At 35.0% G+C, this 19,436-nt stretch overlaps 4 protein-coding genes across 6 annotated transcripts; 3 read left to right on the plus strand and 1 right to left on the minus strand.

Moving 5' to 3' along the window:
* The first annotated feature begins 1,470 nt into the window (after positions 1 to 1,470).
* On the plus strand, positions 1,471 to 4,627 carry LOC103484866 (heptahelical transmembrane protein 4-like). Of its 3 annotated transcripts, XM_008442189.3 has the most exons (5): positions 1,471 to 1,685; positions 1,762 to 1,816; positions 2,232 to 2,500; positions 3,318 to 3,642; positions 3,800 to 4,627. In XM_008442189.3, the coding sequence occupies exons 3-5, from the start codon at positions 2,235 to 2,237 to the stop codon at positions 4,451 to 4,453; spliced, it is 1,245 nt and encodes a 414-aa protein (XP_008440411.2). In that variant the 5' UTR covers positions 1,471 to 1,685; positions 1,762 to 1,816; positions 2,232 to 2,234; the 3' UTR covers positions 4,454 to 4,627. The 3 variants fall into 3 exon arrangements, with proteins under 3 accessions (XP_008440411.2, XP_008440413.2, XP_050944755.1); XM_008442191.3 differs by lacking the exon at positions 1,762 to 1,816; XM_051088798.1 differs by lacking the exons at positions 1,471 to 1,685; positions 1,762 to 1,816 and having other exon boundaries at positions 2,351 to 2,500; positions 3,373 to 3,642.
* Positions 4,628 to 5,039: 412 nt separating this feature from the next.
* Positions 5,040 to 6,199, plus strand: LOC103485337 (putative glycosyltransferase 7). Its single transcript, XM_051088398.1, is given in 4 exon segments — positions 5,040 to 5,264; positions 5,266 to 5,339; positions 5,341 to 5,385; positions 5,387 to 6,199. Coding segments are annotated over 4 exon segments (426 nt in total). The 3' UTR covers positions 5,469 to 6,199.
* A 2,640-nt stretch (positions 6,200 to 8,839) lies between these two features.
* On the plus strand, positions 8,840 to 10,839 carry LOC103484867 (galactomannan galactosyltransferase 1-like). The gene has a single exon (XM_008442195.3). The coding sequence runs from the start codon at positions 9,225 to 9,227 to the stop codon at positions 10,560 to 10,562; it is 1,338 nt and encodes a 445-aa protein (XP_008440417.1). The 5' UTR covers positions 8,840 to 9,224; the 3' UTR covers positions 10,563 to 10,839.
* A 3,853-nt stretch (positions 10,840 to 14,692) lies between these two features.
* Positions 14,693 to 17,561, minus strand: LOC103484868 (uncharacterized). Its single transcript, XM_008442196.3, has 2 exons — positions 16,687 to 17,561; positions 14,693 to 15,442 (listed from the first exon to the last, which is right to left on the minus strand). Exons 1-2 carry the CDS (start codon positions 17,433 to 17,435, stop codon positions 14,794 to 14,796), a joined length of 1,398 nt encoding a protein of 465 aa, XP_008440418.1. The 5' UTR covers positions 17,436 to 17,561; the 3' UTR covers positions 14,693 to 14,793.
* Between the last annotated feature and the right edge of the window lie 1,875 nt (positions 17,562 to 19,436).

The raw sequence follows: 19,436 nt of genomic DNA on the forward strand, positions 1-19,436 counted from the left end.
GAATTTGTCGATAAGCTTAAGAATAATGAAATCAAATAATATACAAAAATAATAATAATGATGATAATATCAATTTTAAATAAAGTAGAAACATATGGTCAGAGTAATTAATTAGTGACAATTAATAATTAATAAGTGTGGATGTCGAACACTTTACCCAACTCATATAGCTATATAGTCTCAACCAATAAATAAATATTTGAGTGATTTTACTTTAAGCTCCGTATATATAATATATAGGATCAAACGAGTTGTCTTATAAAACTAATTAAAATACGTGTAAGTTGTATTTTTTTTTAGTTAAACAAAGTAAAACCTAAAATTTATATAACAAATCTAAAAGGATATACCATAAATGCCTATGAAATATTTAAGAAGTAGGGAAAGGAAAAATGAAAATCTATTATCAAATCCACTTTTTTAATATGGATGTGGATTGATGTAATCCAACTTATTGAGTAATAATTTGTTTAATAATTAATTATGGAAGCATTGAGGGTTATTAAAGTTAATAAATTAAAACAAGACTTGGAAAATTTAAAAGTTGGAAAATATCAAAGTTTAACCATAAAGTTGTCATTTTGTAAACTTTAAATTTCATTAATAATGTGCCTAATTTCCTTGTGTGTTTGTTTTGGTTTATAGAAAACCAAATGCAACATGAAGTTAAATAACTGATGTGAATAACATCAATACCACATGTCATATCCGAGATTTTTATAGGTCCACTTTATGGGGATGTGGATATCTAATTCACATAATTTAATCTCACACGTTACTTCTCAAATAAATAAATCAAGTAAGTAAAGAAATCTAAAATAGATAAATTGATATAATTATGAGATATAACTATATACATACAATATTTAAAAGCTTAGAAATACAAAATGATGTTTTTAATTAAAAACCATAAAAATTAATTTTCAGCATTAAATTTTAGAGTTTAATTTTAAGAAAAAATTAATTTTAGATTTGATTTTTATTTCAACTTACTTCATAGATTCAAAATCTATACGCAATATTTCATAAAATATTTATATGTGTATCATTTAAGTTTAAATAACTATAAAATGAAACTTTATGGTAAAAAGACAAAAAAAGAGGATGGATTATAGTTAGTTTATACTAATTTGTAAATATTTTATTATAAAGAAAAAAAAGTGAATATTGAATAAAAAAATTAAATTGAAACAAAATTCAAAATAAAGAGCAATAAAAGAAAGATTTAAGAATAGGAATAAAGGTTGCAAAAAGAGAGAGAGAAAGAGAGTGACAAATGAGTAGAAAAATGAAAATAAAGGGTCACCAAATATGGCGGTTTGAAGGATTTTATGTTAACGCACCAACTCAATCAATTAATTAATTACGTAAAAGGCAGCAATTAAGTAAGCCAAATAAAAAAAAAAAAAAAAAAAAAAAAAAAAAAGGAAGAGAAAGAAATGTACACATCAAAATCAAAATCTGCGGTTATATTGAGGAGGAACCTGAAGTTGCGCCACCAGCCAATTTCGTACATTGCCAAATCGCATCTTCGCATCTCGCCAACGAATCTCTCTCTCTCTCTCTCTCTCTCTTTCATCGCTGCCAATATCATATAAACCTTCCTTTTCGTTAACATCTAAGCCTCTTCTCCTCCTGGGACTCTCCGACGTCGGAATTGATCAATCTCCTTCGCAATTTTGGTGGTCAGATTTCTTTTTTTGTTTTTCCCCTACTTTAATGCATTTTCCTTCGCTTCCCTTCTTAATATCCTTCTTGCAGGATTCTGTCCGGAAATTTTCATTTTTTTCCCCTTCTTGCTGCTGGAGGGACGAGGGTTTGCTTCTATCCCTCTATATTTTTCTGGGTTTCTTCCAATTCTAGGGATTTTTTTTTTTCTCTTTTGTTTTCTTCTTCTGGGGATTTCTTTTCTTCTTTTATTCACCGAGTTGTGGACATGTATTTCGCCTCTAATTTTACATCTGAGTGTGTTTTTGGAAAAACAGGACGTGAGAATAGTTTTGCTGTTGTTGTTGTTTTTTTTTTTTTTTTTTGGGTTTGATCTTTTGGAATATTGCATTTTCTATTATTCGATTTCAAGACTTATGTTCTGTTAGTCAATCGTGGCGGGAAAATAGGAGGTTCATGATGCTTGAGACAATTTTGAATTTTTTCTTATTTTGAATCGATTGAATTGGAGAAGAATATTGGTTGGTTATTGTTCATTGCGTATTGTTTGTTTGGTTGAGCAGGAGATGGATATGGATACATATGAGGAAGTGACTGAGAAATTTAAAATTTCTGCTGAAACAAATGAGGGTCATCATAAGTATTCTTCGAAGGAGGGAAAGGGGAAAAGACTTTGGAAGAAGGTGAAGTATCAGCTGGTTGAGTACCACGCTCTACCAGCCTACTTGAGGGATAATGAATTCATTCTGGGCCATTACCGTGCTGATTGGCCTATGAAGCAGACACTGCTCAGCATCTTTTCCATTCACAATGAGACTCTTAATGTTTGGACGTAAGGCTTTACACTTCATTTTGCTAGCTACTGTTGTTTGAGGGTTTTATAAAATAGCAAAATTTTCATTTTAATGAGATTGACAGGAGGATATGCTGGTACTTTTTTTTGCTTCGATGTTGTAAAATTTCGATAAAGTACAAGCTTAGACTAAAAAACATGAAGATTGCGAATCAGCATTGTTCTTATATTTAATTACTAATTGGATTGTCAAACTTTATATTAGACATACCCAGTAATGTGTTAGATCATTATGTTCTGTAATTTGTGGAGCGTTGTGCACAATATGGAAATTTTGTTTCTAGAAGGCCATGGTGCCTACTACATCATTTTTTGATGTAATTCTTTTAAGATCGGTAGCTGGAGAGACAGGAACAGTTAATTAATAATATTTTCTGATAAAGCAATGGGACTTGTAATAGAATAAATCTCCAAGGAGTATAAATCAAAGCTTGATTAAATCTGTAAGCTTCCGCTGTAGAGATCAGGTTCATGACACTGTTAAAGAAGTTGCTTTATACATATGTCTTGAAGACTTTAGTTGAATAATTTCTAACAATTTAAAACTCTCAGTCCTATAGTGGGTTCGGTAATTTTGCCCCTCTTTTTCCACCCTTTCCTTTGGAAACTTTTGGAACTTATTTTAAATTATACTACGGGCCATAATCCTCTTTATCCATCAAGGAATTTTGTGCTTTGCCCTTATGTTCAGCATCAGTTTGTGCAATGAATTTCGCCTATTCTTTGCTATGCAGTAGACTGATCTTTTCTTCTTTTCATGTCGCCTCCTGCTTCATTTGAATACTGTATGTTTCAGGCATTTAATTGGATTTTTCCTCTTTCTCTCCTTGACCATATACACTGCAACAAAGATTCCCGACGTTGTCGACATTCATCCTCTTCAACATTGGCCTGACGTATTGAAAAAAGCTGATTTGCACAAATTGCAAGAAGAACTCTTGACGTGCCTTCCTTCCTTGCCTCACTTCCCTGATCTGCAGAAGCTCAGGGAGGAGTTGAAGACTGCATTGCCTTCATTGGACATGCTTTCATCACTATCTCGTTGGCATGTTGTGGAACTCCTATACAATTGTTTACCTCAGCGATTCTCCCATGGAAATCAAACTGATGACTGTGTTCTGGTAAGCTGTATGCTCAATTCTAATCTTGGGATTCCCAGGTTATTTTATTGGATTCTGTGGAATTAGTCATTAGTTTCTTTCCTTTTTCCAGAGAAGAACCTGATTTTATATTCCTACTAATTGTTTTCTCTGTTCTTATCTTCTTGATTTAATCCAGAGAAGTATGAAGGAGGAGGTTGCCAACATGATTGCACCCTTAGCTATGAGACCAATCACCCGGTGGCCTTTCTTCGCATTCTTGGGTGGAGCCATGTTTTGCCTGCTTGCCAGCAGCACTTGCCACCTTCTTTCCTGCCACTCCGAGCGTGTCTCGTACATAATGCTCAGACTAGACTATGCCGGAATTGCGGCCCTTATATCTACCTCCTTCTACCCCCCAGTTTACTACTCCTTCATGTGCTACCCCTTCTTTTGCAGTCTCTATATGGGGTTCATTACTCTCCTGGGAATTGCAACTATCTTGGTGTCTCTGCTGCCAATGTTTCAAAGTCCCGAATATCGCACTTTTCGAGCATCCCTCTTTCTTGGCATGGGCTTGTGTGGGATTGCCCCTATACTACACAAGCTTATCCTGTTCTGGGGCTCACCTGAAGCACTCCACACAACAGGGTATGAGATACTGATGGGGATACTTTATGGTCTTGGAGCCCTTGTTTATGCAGCAAGAATTCCGGAGCGATGGATGCCTGGAAAATTTGACATTGCTGGCCACAGCCACCAACTATTCCACATTTTAGTAGTTGCTGGGGCGTATACTCATTATCGCGCAGGACTGCTTTATCTCAAGTGGCGTGACCTCCAAGGTTGTTAGATTAGAATTTCTACAAGAATTTAGTTTGATGGAATGTAGTTGAATATATTCTATATGTATGTAATATTTAGCCGGACTTGGAAAGAAAGCTCACTCCCAGTCCCAACACTTCACCGGCCAGGCCGTAAGATCAGAACCTGCTTCATCGTTTAATACAATATGGTTCAATGATCAGTCTGAGTGTTCGTTCGTTATCAATGCTCAACTCCCAGCATGTTGAATCGTTAATTCTACACATGCTCAGTACAGGCTTTTTCTATAACCTTCAAAAGAAACACACTTTTTACCACATTCATGGCAGGTAATATTTGGTATGAACTCGATCAACGAAAATAATTATATCTCAAACTGAATCATTTGGATTTATAATCATTGAGGTCTTATAGTTGTTTCGGTTTGATCTATCCATTTAAATTTAATTGGGGATGTGAAAAGCATGCGGAAAAAAAAATTGCATAATCATTTGACCATTTATGGATGTTTTTATCTTTTTTATATTATATTTAAATATTAAACATACCACTGTCAGATACGGATGAGCCCGCCATACCCAAGTACAGTTGAAAGCTTCGAAAGCTTCTAAGGAATGTATAGTTTTCTTTCAAATCTTTATTCCCAAATTGCCGTCTATATTAATAATAAAAATATTGGACAAAAAATTCCATCTCCAAACATTTCCGTATTTAAGAGTGAATCTTTCGCCGGAAATGAGTTATCCGACGAAATCGACCCGCCGGATCCGACTTTCTACGACCACCCTAGTCAGCTCGGTTACTCAATAGAGAGACGAATGGAGGGTTGGGACCAGAAATGGAAGACATGGCTGGATCGGAGCAAGCAAGCGAATACTTCTGGTCACCGGATCACAGCCGTAGGCGTGCAATCACAGTTGGCGATCACCTTCTACCGAGACTTTTCAAGAACAAGGTACAAGATATTCTTATTACAACCTGAAATGGGCTCTTATTGGGCCAAACTTCCAATAATCCTGGCCGCAATGTTGGCCCATTCATAAGTGGAATGGATCTGGTGGATGGACTCTGACGCTGCGTTCACAGACATGGACTTCAAGGTCCCATTAGACTGATACAAAGAGCACAACCTCGTGGTCCAAGGTTGGCTCAATATGGTTTATTAGGACCGGCCTCAATGCTAGAGTATTCCTGATAAGAAACTGTCGATGGGCCATGGACTTAATGGATTCATGGGCCAATATGGGCCCCCGATAATCTGAGTACGAAAAATGGGGCCCAATATTGATATCGACGTTTAAGGACAAGCAATTTCCACTTCCGGACGATCAGTCGGCTCTCATTTATTTGATGAAGAAATGGGGCGACAAGGTTTATTTAGAATGGGAGTATTATTTGGAGTCGCATTGGATTGGGGTGGTGGGGAGTTAATGATGATAACATTACACGTGGGTACTTGGAGATGGAGAATCGAGAGGTAGGGTTGAAGAGAGGACATACGGGGGTTTGAGAGAACCGGAGATCGAGAAAGCGGGGATTATTAGAAGTGGAGCCGGTCGGAGGTTTATACTTTTGAGACAACAAGCATGAAAATCTAAGAGGCTTGAGCAGTGGAGTTATACTAATGTTTAACAACACGGGAGTTTTGAATAGAACGACACTACTAATCCAAATCGTGGAGAGAATTATCAAAAAATTGAATGACTGTTTTAGATAATCAAAGACTCACTTTCAGCTTAGAGTGTGTTTGAAGAGGCTTTATATAGTGTTTATACATGACAGTAGTTTTTTCAGACATAACGAAAAAATATTGAGATTTATACAGTGTTCATCGAAGATGGTAGATAATTGAATTGCAAAATGTCACTTCTATGCCTTTTTTTATTAGGAGTTAGAAAACGTAAGCTCTAAGGAAGACAAATATGAAATTTTATTTTATGCCTAAATATGATTAAAGGAATTTAACCTAAAACCTTCTACTGTCCACTTAATCTTAAAATGTATAGATCTAATTGAACACAAAATACAAAACTTAAAGGTTCTAATTAAATTTAACAAATGATTAATTTTAAAAATTCTTTTGATAAACAAGAAATGGAAAGTTTGGGGTTTTATAAAGTTAAGTTTATGTTTATTAAATAAAAAATGTATAAGAAGTTACGCAAAAATTGAAATAATTGAACTTATTTCTTTGGTTTTGTAGAGATAATACTCCAATTAATTATTTTGTTTTTTTTCCCAACTTCTTCTACTTATGCTTTTACTGCTACAAATGTGTCGGCGTTGTGTCTTTTGACGTTTGCACAAAGATGGTGTAGTGCTTTTTATGGAGACACAAACATTATCATTTAAACACATGATATGGTATGGTGCGTATTTAATTTTCTCGTAGGGTACCCTTCAAAATGATACATCCTTTACCTCAATCAACCAATTTTCCTTTTACACATCTTTATATTATTATCCACTCAAATTTTATAAAAATACAAAGCAAAACATGGTGTTGATGCTTTTCATGAAATTCTACTCTTTTATCTTACAACGTCGTATATAGTTCAAATCCTAGATTTGAGAATCTCTAAATCTTTCGAGAATTTTTTGTGGAGAAATTAAAGTTGAAATTGCGTGGTTAGTAGAAATGATGGAAATAAATTTCAGTAAAAGATGGTTGTTACCTAAGTGTCATGATTTATGTGTCATTGTAAGCAAGGTAATCGTGGAGAAGGATTTTTTTTTACTAAGTGTTGGTGATAGGTGGCTAATTAAACCGAGACTAAGCAAGGTGGAATTAGGCTTAAGTGTTTTAGCTAGGAGTTTTGAGCCAAAGCTAGGGGGCCAAGTTGTAAAAATAACCTTTAAGGACAAAACATGCTAGGCATTTAGGTTGGCAAGCTTGGCTAGGCGAAAAGGGTATACGAGGTGAGCAGCACCATGCGGCCAAGGCAAGGCACACGGGCAATGGCCACGCGAGAAGGTGTGTGGCAAGTAGCATGCGGCCAAGGGACATGCCATGTGTTAAAGATTTGGTGGTGTGGTACGTGTGTTAAGGGTTAGGCTTTATGATTTAGGTGAGGGTTTTTGCGAGAAAGTTTAGATTCCAAGTGTCTAGGCATGTCAGAGTTTAAAAGAACGGTAAGCAGGAGGTGTCTTAAGACTAACATGCAAAAGCTTGTATTTAGGCCAGGTAGGTTAGTTGATTGGTAAGTGTTGTCAAATTATGACGATACTTGTCAACCCTCGCACCCGTTTTTGGGGTTAGGTTAGGAGTTAGAGACGGGGCTTTAGGAGGGAGTGTGATAGATAGCATCATAGAGCAACAAGACATAAACTTATTTGACTTGATATTTTATTTTTCATAATTTGCTCCGGTTGATGCCTTATGACTTCGTTTTCACTCATCTTAACACCAAAATGATATCAATAGCGAATTTTACTGTTGAATTACTAAAAACCTATAAAATAACCTAGAAACATACAATTATGAAATGATTCCGAAGTAAGCGAGATTACATAGCACATTGTCAGTGCTATCACTATTAATTTTAAAAGAAGGGTAGTTAACAACATGGTACATAATTAAGTCGGAAAAATTGTATACTCTATCAATGGGTATGTTAATGAATGGAGTATGTAGTACAAGTAGCATGTCTACTATTTAGACAAGTTACATGACCTTAACATACATAAGTTACATGATTTTGAACAATACATGACCTTAACACATATGTACATCTAAAAAAACAAAATTGAAAAGAAATAGTGGGGAGATGTGGTCAATGGCAACAACGGTAGACTGGCCGTTGCGTTTGGTGATGGTGAATGTCTATCATTGATGTGACTCTGTGCAATGGAAAGATTGGTTAGGGTGCGGTTGGTTATCAGAATTATTGATTTTTCTATAGTAAAATTGAACAATAATATGTTTTCAGAAAATTCAATTAAATAAGAAAGGGACACACACATATATACTTTATTGGTAGGTAATAAAATTAATAAAATTAGTGGTTTCTTTTGGAAAACTACCCATATATACTTTTTAACTAAGCCCGAGAAGGAACCAAAGCAATATTAATCCATAATATATTGGTAGGTAACATTGTTACTTAAGGTAAAATATATATATATATATATATATATATATATATATATATATAGTTGTTTATTTAAAAAAGGATATATAATGGAGAAAGAGAAAAGATTGAAAAAGGAAAATGAGAGGGGATGGGACGAAGATAGTAAAAAGTTTGGTCACACTCACACACAACACGTTGCACCCTTCTATGGGTTGTTGTTTTTTAACGGAGTTTGTCCTAACATTTTCCCAATCTTCCCAAATTCCAAGCGGGAAATCCGCTCCACTTCTCTACTTTTCTTTCGTTTCTTCAAAAAGGGAGCTTAAGAGTGTTACATAATTTTGCTACTTCCTAAATTTTAAAAATGATGAATCTAATTGTATAGTTAAAAGAGAAGAAAAAGGAGACACTAGCGGTTGAAAGCATATTTTTAAAAAAGATTATTTTGGGGAAAAAGAAAAAAAAAAAAAAGAAACCCCGTTGATGGTTATGACATAAAAGAAAGAGAGAATAGAATGGTAGTAGAAAGAGGGAAGGGGGCGCCACTTCTGACGCTCTTCACGCATTCCATTTCCCTTTCCTCTCCGTTCTTTTCTGTTCTGTTCTGTTCTTCTAAACTTACCATCTTTACTTACACAAACCACCGCTAACCTACTTTCATACTTTTCCCCCTAACCATTACTCATCACATGATTTTCTTTCCCTAAACCCACTTTTAAACCCACAATGCTTTCTCCTCACTCTTCCTCACCTTCCATGGCTAAACCCACTCTCCGCCACAGGGCTTCTGCCTGTCTCGCCGACGTTTTCCGTTTCCTCGTCGGTTCATTCCTCGCTCTTCTTCTCCTCTGGACCTTTTCCTCTTTCTTTACTCCTTCCCCTTCTAATTTCGATACCCTTCACCCTCCTTCTGATTTTGCCTCTTCTTCCCATAATTCCCAAAATCAGTATCCTTCTCTGGCGTATGACCCACCGGACATTACCTTCTACGATGACCCCAAACTCAGCTACTCCATTCAGAAACCCATCAAGAATTGGGATGAGAAGCGCCGCCATTGGCTCAAACACCACCCTTCTTTCTCTGCCGGAGCCTCCGAGAGGGTGCTTCTGATAACGGCTTCGCAGCCCAAGCCGTGCCGGAACCCCATCGGCGACCACTTGCTACTGAGATTCTTCAAGAACAAAGTGGACTACTGCCGTATCCACGGCTACGATATTTTCTACAACAACGCGCTACTCCAGCCGGAAATGTTCTCGTACTGGGCGAAACTACCGGTGGTTCGAGCAGCCATGATAGCCCACCCAGAAGCCGAGTGGATCTGGTGGGTCGACTCAGACGCGTTGTTCACCGACATGGAATTCAAGCTTCCATTAGACCGTTACAAAAACCACAACCTCATCGTCCACGGCTGGTCCCACTTAATTTACGAACGGAAAAGCTGGACAGGACTGAACGCCGGCGTGTTTCTCATGAGAAACTGCCAATGGTCCATGGACTTCATGGACGTATGGGCCAGCATGGGCCCACAAACCCCAAATTACGAGAAGTGGGGACAAGTATTGAAGTCGACGATTCCGGACAAGCTGTTCCCGGAATCAGACGATCAAACGGGGCTGGTTTATCTTCTTTACAAGGAGAAAGAGAAATGGGGGAACAAGATTTACTTAGAAGGGGAATATTACTTCGAAGGGTATTGGGAAGAGATCGTTACAACATTCGACAACATCACCGATAAGTACAGGGAAATGGAGAGAGGGGGACAGGAGCTGCGGAGGCGGCATGCGGAGAAGGTGAGCGAGCAATACGGTGTGTTTAGGGAGAAGTATTTGAAAGAAGCTGGAAATGGTAAAGGGAGTTGGAGAAGGCCTTTTATCACACACTTCACTGGGTGTCAGCCTTGTAGTGGAGATCACAATCAGATGTATTCTGGTGGATCTTGTTGGGATGGGATGCGTAAAGCTTTGAATTTTGCTGATAACCAAGTGCTTAGAAAGTATGGTTTCGTGCACCCAGATGCGATGGATCCTTCCGTCTCTGAAGTTCCTTATGATTATCCTGCCTGAGAGGTATGTAATTCTTGGTTTAGTCAAATTTGGAGTCATATTTATCTGCCAAATTTAAGAGAGAGGTGAAGGGGGAGTACGTATGTGTAAGAATTAGAGAAAAGAGAAGTAAGTGTAATCTATCTTCTTCTTGGAAAACAGTGAATTACTGAGTGGCTTTTGGGAAATGATGTTATTTTCTTTTTTGTGTTTGGTTGAAGTGCTTTTTTGGAATCTTTGATTCGCACATCTATATGAAGTTGTATAGAAAAATGGATTAAAGAAAGAGTTTTTCTTTCTTTCTTTCTTTCTTTCTTTTTCTTTTTTGGAAGTGCTTGCAAAATCCATCCATATGAAAAGGGTAAAAACGGATTTCAGAATAGGATAAAGGAAATGCTGCTAACTTGGGTAATGCAAATTGAGATGTTATTGAAAATGGTTAAACTTGTCTGTTTCTTTCAAAGATAAGACAAAAAGGGTAATGTGTATTATTATTGTTGCTGTTTATCTTTGTTAAGGCAGAAGGAACTACAATCCAATTATCTTTTGACCTAACCTCAAATTGAATTAAGTGATTAACTTGTATCTCAGTTTGTTTTATTTGTTACATACAAATTTAATTTGGTAAATCGTCAAATACAGAACATTTAACAAAATATTTACAAATCAAAGTCCAATAAATTTTATTAATATTTTTTATTTTTGAAAAAACTCTTTTATGAAATTTCATATTTTATATTTCAACTTTTATTATTACAAATTTAGTACTAGTGCTTTTAAATTTTTAAAGTTTCATTTCTTTCGTAGCAATTTAAATTTCAATTCTTTTTCTATATTCAAAACGTCTATTTGATTTCTCACATTTTTCTAAATATAACTCTTATTGATTAATTATTTTATTTTAGGTTTTTTTTTTAATTTATAAACTTAAATGGTAAAACAACTTGTTATCAAATTAGTTATTAAGATTTCATTAAATAAAAATTAAATTTATACCTAATAAATCAATTAATTTTTAAAATTTTCAAATTTGTTAGAAATAATAGCAATAAATACTTTTCTAAAGTTAGAAATTAAATAAAGACAAAATTATAAAATAGGGAATTAAACTTGTAATTCAATCAAAATTAAAGTCATGAAGAAAGTGCAAAGAGCAGGAGATGATTTCCTAATTTGCTTCTCAGCAAATTATGGCGATGACTTATCTTATGGTATTAATTGTCCGCATAAAGTCATGGCATGATTGAAGGATTATTTTCTCTTCTTTTTTTCCCTCATCTTTCTATTTTAGAAAAAAAAGAAATATATGATTCATTGATAATATTCTTTTCTTACTTTACCCAACTTTTGTATGATGGAAGCATCATATTGCCGGGTGGTGCATGCGAGATTGTCTTCCTTTCAATTAGTCCCGATTGACTCTCTTTTTTTTCTTTTTTTTCCTTTAACTTTTGTTTGGAATACTTTTTTCTTTAATTTGGGAAATTAAAATTATCACACATCTGAATTATAACGAGACCATTGGATCATTTTAATTTGGAGTACTGACATGGTCCATAACATGTCACTATTTCTAGTGACCTTGGAAGCAGGAAATACCTATGACAACACATCCAAAAGGACTTGATGTAAAAGTGGTGAAAATAAATAAGTAGTATCTTGATTTATTTTGTTATATTAAAAGATATTACAAGGAGTCATTAAAAAAAATGAATAAATTCCAAGATTTAAATAGGGTATTATTGACATTTGTCTTAAACTTACATTGCACATCTTTGTAGGTTGTGTTGGATTGTACATTGACTTTCTGATTCTCTAACTTCTATTCAATTTCTGACATATTGTATTTTTCTAAGGATTTGATTGGATAGAAAGTTCATATTTTCTTAGAAAATAAAAATATATGATATTGATTTTGATTGGATTATTGAGATCTTTTACTACTAGATCAGATGTATGATTGAAATGGACTTAATCTTAGCTTTTCTCTTGTGAGCCCCATTCTACTATTGTTGAATTGGGAATTTATTCGTTTACGTTCTAATTAATGATTTGAAATTAAGTATTAAGGTAGTTGGATAACTTATGCACTTTTTTTTTTCAGTTCAAGGACGTGGGGTAGGAATCAAACATAGGATCTCTATAATTATTTAAGATCAAGACTAATGTACAACCATTAACATCATTGCACATATAATTATGACACAATCTTCATATTGTTTAGAATATAGCAGGTGAAGAATAATACACACACATATATAATATTAAAAGAAAATTATAATGTATAATAGTTAAACAAAAGCTATATTATAACACTTCATTTCGTGTCACTTAGAAAAGGGAGTTAGTCATATTACAACTAAGAAAATAATTCCACCAACAGTAGGATCGGAACTTCAACAATCCAACAAGCTAAGCCATTAACTATCATATTTTGTGATCTCTAAATTATGCCTAAAATGAATTCTTATTGCACTTCCATGGTCAAAATATCATGCCACCCATTTAACTTGAGTTAATACTTCTCACTTTATCTGCTATTGTCCTAATCTCTAAAAACAACACGTCGTATGCCCAAGCCTATCACTAGTAGCAATAGGCACACCCCTGTGATCCGAACGCCCATCCAACACCATCCATGTAAGCAAAATTGTCTCAAGCGCAGTGTCAAAAGACAACACACCACCCCACATTTATTAATTTGAACATGTAACAATTTAGTTATAATATTTTGAAATTTCCACCAATTTAACTTGGGTTTGGAGAAAATTTAAATCACCACGTTGACAATGACAATACTTGTGTCTAAGTATTCAAGAGAGAAGAAAAGGGGGGAGGATATCGTACCGTAATGCAATAATTCAATTTCAGTTTTTAGACTGTCGGTTACTGTTATGCTTCCACGAGCTAATGTATTATTGTACTTTTTTAAAAAAATAAGAAAAAAATATGGAGCTAAATACATAATTGTAAATGCATGGGATGACATAAATGCTCTGGCCCTTTTTAAACAAAGACAACTGTCGACTAAAGTCATCATAAATGTAAGCATCGGGTAACATTTATTTTCATTTGTTATTGGGCTATTTTGAAATTCATTCCCAGTATTTGATGTTTTTGAACAAAGTACAACCACAAGCCATGGATTCTATTTATAAGTCATCAAAGGAGAAACAGAGAATGAGACCAACAAGATGATAGAACGATGTATATATCTCAGTGATGGCTTAGAGAGATTGAAGGATCAAATAGACAAAGAATTTGCGTATGATATCATAATTCACCAGAACAACAAAAACATATTTATGAATGATTGCAAAACCGTTTACACCCTTTTTGTTAGATTCAAAATCATTATATATGTCCTTGTTCAAAATGAATTTTAGTGGTATGAAAATTACTCCATGATCCATTTACGACAACGTGTGTGTGAAAGAGAGGAATTTGCACGCAAATGCATTAGCCATGAAGGAAAATGTAAGACAGAATCTAAAGCCTCTATATTAGGCATTGAATTTAAAACAAAAAAGCTTTTTTATTTGAAACAAGACCAGGTAATTTCGTTTGACGAATGAATAAAAAGGAAAAACAACCTAAACCAAGAGGGGACAAGGTTTAAACAAAAGGATACCCCCTATCTGAAGAGAGGAGAAATTACACAAAAGAAATGGTGAAAACAATCCAATTTCAGAGTTCTGGCAGGGTTTACACTACATAATAAAACTTTTAAGAAGACTTTAAAATAGAGTATAGTTCAATTGACATACCCTATGTGTATGCCTCCTCTTCAAGAGCAGCCACAGAAAATTTCTCGTATCCCTACCTTTCTCATCTATAAGCCCGCCACACAGCAGCTCTATCAGCTCATCAACTCTACAAAGTCGAAGCTAAGCAAAGGACAATTAAGAAATTTAACAAGAATTTCTAATAGTAACAATAACCGAAGGACAGCCGTTCCCAATATAACAGGATTACCAGTAATTTTAACAGACTTAAATTTGTAATATCAAACCCCTCTTCTGAGAAATCATATATAACACGGGTTAAACAAAAATAAATATCTAAGCAGTCTAACAGAACCAAGAGCAATAAGCATCACATATGAAGACTAGACATAGATCTTACACACTGGTGAAGAATCAGGAAAGCCATTAAATAATCAACCACGTAATATATAGACTGCATGAAATTCAAATTCCTAGTAACTACAGCACAATTCAGTTTAGCCTCCAAAATTATTCTACAAAAGATATCAAGGGTTCATAGCATTAGAATCATCTTCTTCACCATCTCCCAATTCGCTGAACATGTATTGATTTTGGTACTCCATCAAGTACTGAGTTGATCTCTTCACATCTAAGAATAGATGATATACACGATTTATGTCTTCCATCTCCACAATCTTCCCCTTTCGCTTTTGACATGCCAAAGCAGCGGCTGTGATTAAATGGATGGCATATCTAAGAGATGTTTCTACACCAATTGTGGTCAAAAGTCTCTTTGCCTCTTCAGACATTTCTACTTCTTCCTCTTGAGATCTGATATCTAAAATCTTTCGGATTTCATCCTCCGTATAAGGTTGAGTAGAAATTATAAGTAAGCGATCAAGAAGATCAATAGGAATACCATGAGGGGATTTGTAGTTTGTTCCCCGGATTGTGGTAATCCCCCTGTTCGTAGCAACAACTAGTATCGGAGCCATCTCATTCTCCAAAGCACGATTAAGGAAAGAGAAGCACTCAATATCAAGCATATGAACCTCATCAATAAAGAGAACACCTGGAACTATCTCGGCCTTGCCTTCTTCCCTCCACTCGGCCACTTTGGTATCGATTTGTTCCCTTACTTCAGCTCGAATTTCTCCAGTGTCGCCAGTGAATAGAGCTAAGAAACCTTGCGTTCTGAAGATAAAGGACAATTAAATGAGAACATAACTCTCAGAGAAATCCAGAGTAAAAAAATGAACAAGAGTTAGATGGGACAGAGGCCACGAGACATGAGTATAACCAATGAGACGTAAAACTGAAGAATATATTATTAACTTACATCTTCATTGCATACAAAGTATTGGGTTGAGTTATTTTCTTTAGAGAACACCGACAATATATATTATGCTTTAGTAGAGGTAAGAGGTCATGTGCAATATTGCACAATGCTACGTATTACAAAACTGGGGTAATTAATTCAATTACTCCCATACTTGGAAGCAAAAAGAAAAAAACAGAGAGAGAGAGAGAGAAATCAAAAGGGAAAACCAAAGATCAATGGTGTGAACATAGAATATGTATGTAATTGAGGAATGAGACCATTTCGTGTAATATGATATATTGAGAAACAGAGATCGAATCCTCCAAATCTCCTTATATTAACAAAAGTTGAGGAAGTGCAAAATAACAGAACAAACTACATTATCTAGTGACAGTAACCGTCAAAGTCATACGGATAGTTCAAAGCCATGTAAGCTCACTAAGCTACATGTACATGCACTTATGGAAGTTCAAGAAGGGAAGGTGCATTCTTGGGAAATACAAATAGAGCACCCGGGGAAACTCCACATACTGGAGTATAACATCCATTGCATGGTAAGCTAGTTACATAGAAACAGAGACCAATACATCAAACATTCTAAAAAGACAGTATTACGTCAACTTAGCAAGTACAAAGCAGAATCAAAACAAAAAAGAATGTGACAGACACGAGCCAAAGCACCTGAAATGGAACCTAACGTCCTCCTCACAAAGAAGAAGCAAAGTAAATACAATAAAGTTAAAACCTTTATGAAAAACCATACGACTGAGGCATATTAGTATGGCTTTGATCATATAGTTGAAGATAAAAACAATGTTGGTTAACATCCGGTCACATTGGAAGTTAAATTGCCAGCTCTCAGTAACAAATAGCAAACAGAAGTTTCATGACCATCATCAAAAGGGCATTTGATACCACAATCCCGACTCTCAATTACTTCTGACTGTAAACAAACAGAACCTTGAAACATATTTCAATCGAACCACTATACACGTGCATAGAATTTGGAGACACCAATTATTATAAAAGACATTGTTTCCCATGTCAGTCTCAGCAGAACAAAATCCACGAAACTCGACTAAAATGAATTTGAAAAGTTTAAGGAAAATCAAATAACCTGCTATTGATGACATCAATCTCATGGAGTGTGACACAATGTACAACCTCCTTCCGCTTCTGCAACTCACCATCGGGGCATTGCACAAACTTTGTTTGGGGACCCATTGCATCATAATCCCTAGACCTAGAGAAAGACCTCCCTAACTTAGTAATTTTCCCGGAGGCCTTATCAATCGCAATTACATCCCCGCTCTGCACCTTTTCCTTTCCCAAAGCTTCAATCATCTTCGCCCCCAAATCATATACCGTTTCCATATCCGTTGTTTTCAAAGTAAGTTTCCCAGTCTTCGACGCTGCCCCGGCAACCGCTGGCCTGTCTATTTGAACCTCAACGACCTCTCCTTCAATAATCTCGGTTTCTTCCTTTATTCGGACGCCAATAGATTTACGGAAGGCCTGCATCAACGCTTCGGTTTTGGACATTTCCAGAGAAAAGAGCTCACTGCCAGCAATCATTGCGAAAGGAGTTTCAAGACCAAGGGACTTAGCCATGCCCATGGCAATAGCAGTCTTGCCAGTACCAGGCTGACCAGCGAGGAGAACAGCCCGACCGGCAATTTTTCCTTCTTTGATCATCTGAAGAATGACACCAGCGGCCTTACGAGCGGCGGTTTGGCCAACCATTCCCTCGGAGACGGCCCGTGGTTCAAGGGAGGAATCAAGGCCGAGGCCGCGGATGTGGGAGTGAGCCCCAATGCGCTCAATTCGCGTTAGGTCGCGGCTCTCCGACAGCTTCAGCTCCGCCATCGTAAGAGCCGATGCTGGTAATTTTGGTTGATTGGAGAAAGACGCAAAAACAGAGGTTTAGGAATTAGGGTTAGGGTTCAGGGTTTTGCAAACTCGAAGAAACACTTTCTGATTGTTGGCGTTTGGAGGGTAATTGTGTTAAATGCCATTTGCTCCAAATCCCTCCAAAAATTAAATTAAATTAACTTTTAAGGAACATTTTAATTTTGTGTGTTTTTACAAAAATAAAAATAATAATAATGATAATAAAAATAATTGTAGTTCTATCCTGTACTTGGTTTTCTAATTCCTATTTGACCTTCGAATCTCATAGAGGTTGAGATGGGAAACCTAAAAACTTTCCTTTGGTTTAATGTTATGTGTTTTGTGCCTAAAAAAAAAAAAGTATAAGTACTCATATTTAAAAGGTATCAAGTTAGAATATAAAATTTTTATCTACTTTATAATTTAAGATGTTTGTATAGCTAATAATCCAATCAACCTATCAACTAAGTATAATGATAGACTTCGAGTCTCAAAATATATGACGTGATGGGTGGACAAGAAGCACGCTTAAGGACTGACTTGAGATTAGCCAAGACATTTGTCCAAGGACTTACATGTGGAATTTTGTGAACACATGAAGGGAACACACACAATACACAACAACAGCAAGCCCTCAAGTATAGGGTGTGTGACGGTAGTGTACTCAAAATCGAATACAATGGTGCGCACAAAAGCTAAATGTTTATGCACCCTTGATTTTGGGTTTTTACTGTGACTAACTAAATTATTTGCTTTGCATGTCTATTTAGTAAAATCAATTTGTTAAAAGAAAAAAAAAAAATCTAAGTTGATACATGTCTGGTATTCTACTATTCAATTATATTAATTAATTTATTGATTCTATCGTTAATTTAATTCTCAAAATAAAATTGGATGATTATTATTCATATTACTGAGAACTAGAAAATCAATACCTCATTTGCGTTTTCATCCTCATATTATTAATACATTATTTTAAAACTATCTTCGAAAAACAAAATAATCTTGTAATGATTGGACTTTGTTCTACAAAATAACCCAAAAGGAAATTATAGTTAGAATATGATTTATGGACGGTCAACTTCAAATAAGTTTTAATTCAAAAAGTTGGTTAATCCATTAAATTTTTTTAAAAAAAATCTTGGCACCAAAAATTGATATAATGCAACTTAATAAGTACAGAAGTTTATAATATTCTTCAGAAAGTTAGAAACTTTAACTGCGAAACTCGTTGAATAATTTAGGATTGCGTATTTTCAAATCCATACGAAATTCTAAACAATTGATAAAAATAATTTGTTAGATGAAAGAACAAGTCAAACACTCTTCTATAATTAATTCAATCCTTTATACTCAAAAGAACCAAAATAGTGATAGTGATAGATACATATTAATAATAACAATAATAGCATCTCAATCCTCAATAAAATGCTCCAATCCCACCCATTGTCAAAAAAATCCCTAAACAAACAGGGCAACAACACGTTTGAATTTACTTAAGAAAAAAATACTTCCAAACAAATTTTTTAAATAATTTTTTTAAAATTAAACACTTAAAAATGTAATTCGAACATCCTATAAATTTACTTTGTATAATTTCAATAACTTTAGATTTCGTATATAGCCTAAAACAACTTGACTTTAGAATACATCTTTTTAAAATCGAATGACATATGAGATAATTTTTTAAAGTAAAACTACCATAGATGGATGAGCATCCCCTAGATTCAAAGTTTATGATGAAGATTTCCAAATTAAGAATTTTGCCACTAATAATCTGGCATTCTTAAATTTTGAAAGTTTTAAAAAGAAAAACCACTTGCTTCTTTTCTTATCTCAATATATTGTTTGTTTTTTTAAATCATTCTTTATCTTATCTTATGATCTTCTATATCTGAATAAACATGAATAAATGGGTGGATGCTTTTAAAAGAAACCTTTAATTAATGATTTTATTATTTCAAAAATTAAATTCAT

This window comes from Cucumis melo, chromosome 8 (assembly GCF_025177605.1).
Source record: "Cucumis melo cultivar AY chromosome 8, USDA_Cmelo_AY_1.0, whole genome shotgun sequence".
In the NCBI taxonomy this organism is placed as follows: Eukaryota; Viridiplantae; Streptophyta; class Magnoliopsida; order Cucurbitales; family Cucurbitaceae; genus Cucumis; species Cucumis melo.